Source organism: Cynoglossus semilaevis, chromosome 8 (genome assembly GCF_000523025.1).
Source record: "Cynoglossus semilaevis isolate Cse_v1.0 chromosome 8, Cse_v1.0, whole genome shotgun sequence".
Taxonomy (NCBI): Eukaryota; Metazoa; Chordata; class Actinopteri; order Pleuronectiformes; family Cynoglossidae; genus Cynoglossus; species Cynoglossus semilaevis.
The window spans coordinates 29,941,088-29,943,753 of NC_024314.1; the positions used below are offsets into that span (position 1 = coordinate 29,941,088).

At 53.0% G+C, this 2,666-nt stretch overlaps 1 protein-coding gene across 1 annotated transcript in view; it reads right to left on the reverse strand.

Moving 5' to 3' along the window:
- LOC103383098 (inter-alpha-trypsin inhibitor heavy chain H5-like) overlaps window positions 1-2,660 on the reverse strand; it is a 4,726-nt gene extending 2,066 nt beyond the window's left edge. Inside the window, exons 1-5 of the mRNA XM_008316111.3 lie at window positions 2,552-2,660; window positions 2,109-2,280; window positions 1,680-2,037; window positions 731-1,377; window positions 28-78 (exon numbers count right to left, since the gene is read on the reverse strand). Of these exons, the coding sequence (XP_008314333.1) occupies window positions 28-78; window positions 731-1,377; window positions 1,680-2,037; window positions 2,109-2,280; window positions 2,552-2,575 (1,252 nt within the window). The 5' untranslated portion in view covers window positions 2,576-2,660. The remainder of the gene's footprint in view (window positions 1-27; window positions 79-730; window positions 1,378-1,679; window positions 2,038-2,108; window positions 2,281-2,551) is intronic.
- Between the last annotated feature and the right edge of the window lie 6 nt (window positions 2,661-2,666).

Genomic DNA, 2,666 nt, shown 5'->3' on the forward strand with positions numbered 1-2,666 from the left:
CCCCCACCCAGACACAAACACAGTCACCTGATGTTCTTGAGAAGCTGGTGATTTTCTTTGGTTGTTTTTTGGTCGCACCTAGAAAATAAAGATGGTAGACATGAGGAGGAGCAGAGAGGAGCAGAGAGGAGCAGAGAGGAGCAGAGAGGAGCAGAGAGGAGCAGGGAGGAGCAGAGAGGAGCAGGGAGGAGCAGGGGGGAGCAGGGAGGAGCAGGAGGCTCTGTGTCCTCTGTAGTGAGGGGAGGCAGCAGGTGGAGGAAAACCTGGAGAGGTGGAGGTTTGGTTTGGAGCGAGGAGGAACGAAGGTCAGCAGGAGTGAGGAGAGTGGAGCGATGAAGGTGGAGGAGTGAGACTCTAGGGGAGCGGACAGTGAACAAGAGGGTGGAGTCAGGGTGGAATGGGTGGAGACGAGTGTCAGGAGTGGACTGTGACAGAAAAACAGGAGGAAAGGTGAAAGGTCAGAGGTCAGAGGTCAGGGCAGTAGTGAGACCTGCTGTGATGTTCGGTTTAGAGACAGTGGCTCCGTCCAATAGACAGATGAGATGGAGGTGGAGATGGAGAGATGGAGTTGACAGGAAAGAGGAGAAGAAGACATGGAGATAGTTGGAGTAAGAGCAGAGGAGGTCTACGATCCTAGATGCAGACCACAGACCACAGACCACAGACCACCATGAAGGTCAGACTGAGCAGATGGGTGGAGGACTAGTGTGAGGTTGTAGGATCTGCTCACCCAGGTCAGGCCTCACAGAGGAACTGTTGCTGCTGAGATCTTTTCTCTCTGGCTTTTCAATTTCTGGATCTTCTGACTCGTCAAACCCTGAGGGACTGATGGGAGTGATGGGTCCTGGCGCCGAGGTTGCATCATCCGGGACCTCAGGGTTCTCTAGAACCAGGTTGGTCAGGGGGGTTGTGAACCGGTAGATCAGTGACAGGTCGGTCACCTTCTGGAGGTGTTCTTCTCGATCTCTGCTGGTTTGGCTTCTCAGACGAGAACGCAGCCCGTCCTTCACGCTTAGAAGACCCCATGCACGTTCTACAAAGTCCTGAGCCAGTAAAGCTACAGCGCCCCCTTGTTCCTGTGGGACCTCAGATCCCAGGTTCAACAACCCCGTGGCAGCTCCAACCTGCTTTTCCGTCTCCGTCGTTCTGCGCCGCAGCGGCACATTGGTCTCCAGGACCAAGTTCTTGTCCTTGTTGGTGGCAGTCACCCTAATGTGTAATGCCTCTGCACTCTGATTGGACAGTTTCCCAGCTACTGCCAATTCAGAGCCATTGAAGTAGGTGGTGAAGAGGTTCTGGGAGGTGAAGTGGACCAGGTCTGAGCTGTAGCTGATTCTGACATTGGACAGCAGAGGGCTCCCGATCTCATCGTAGAATCTGGAGAGCATAAAGGGAGACGCCAGGTTCAGTTAAGTCAGGTTCAGTTAAGTCAGGTTCAGTTAAGTCAGGTTCAGTTAAGTCAGGTTCAGTTAAGTCAGGTTCAGTTAAGTCGTCAGGTTCAGTCGGTTCAGTTAAGTCAGGTTCAGTTAAGTCAGGTTCAGTTAAGTCAGGTTCAGTCAAGTCAGGTTCAGTCAAGTCAGGTTCAGTTAAGTCAGGTTCAGTTAAGTCTTCTGGGGTGTTGGGTCAGACCAGGGTTAGTTAGGTCCACTAAACATGTGCGATGGTTCGGTCCCTCTCACCCTTTTAGCAAAGCGCTAGCGTCGTCCTGCTCATTGATGCGTCTCATCATTCCACAGTTTTGCAGAGCCATCCGATCCAGGAGCCGATAGTCCACCTCATGTCCGATCCCAACAGTAAAGATGCAGAACTTCCCTCGGGCTGCTAAGCGAGTTTTTCCCAGGATCACCGCCGTGCGCTGTTCTCCGACTGTGGGTCGTCCGTCTGTCAGGAAAAGGATGAAGGACTCGCTGGTAGGACTGGCACCAGGACTGGCACCAGGACTGGCACCTGGACTGGCACCAGGACTGGCACCAGGACTGTCCAGGTCTTGAAGTAGTAGAGAAGATCCGGCCTGGATGGCTCCATCAGTGTTGGTGGCTGAATCAGTGAAGAGTCAGGATCAAGTCTCCATCATTCTAAGCTGAACCGTCTGTGTCGGTGTGGCTCACCTCCTGTTGGCATGAGGCTGTAGATGAACTTCTTTGCGTCCCTCACAGTCAGTGGTGTGACCGGAACCAGAACGTCTGGTCTCCAGACTCTGACTTTGGTGGAGAAGCTGATGAAGTTGAAGTGATCTTCTGGATGCAGATCCTCCAGGATTGTGAGGAGAGCTTCCTTAATCTGGGTTACAGAAGGAGAAGAAGGAGAAGAAGGAGAAAGGGTTAGGGTTAGAAGGAAAACTGGACCGGCTCCAGGTCCTGGTCCTGGTCCTGGTCCTGGTCCTGGTCCTGGTCCTGGTCCTGGTCCTGGTCCTGGTCCACCCTGACTCTTCTCTACTTTCTCCTCTTTCCTTCTACACTTGTCTTTTTTTAGTTCTTGGAGCTGCAGTGATCAGATCCAGATCAGGCTGGCGGTGATGGCTGAACAGCCAACAGGAGGCGCTGTCACTCACCTGTCTGATCTTCTTTCCCAGCATGGAGGCGCTAGTGTCGATGACGAACACCACCTTCTTAGGAATCACAGGGAGGTGTTGAGGAGCGAAGAAGTGAAGGAAGTGACCGTTCAAC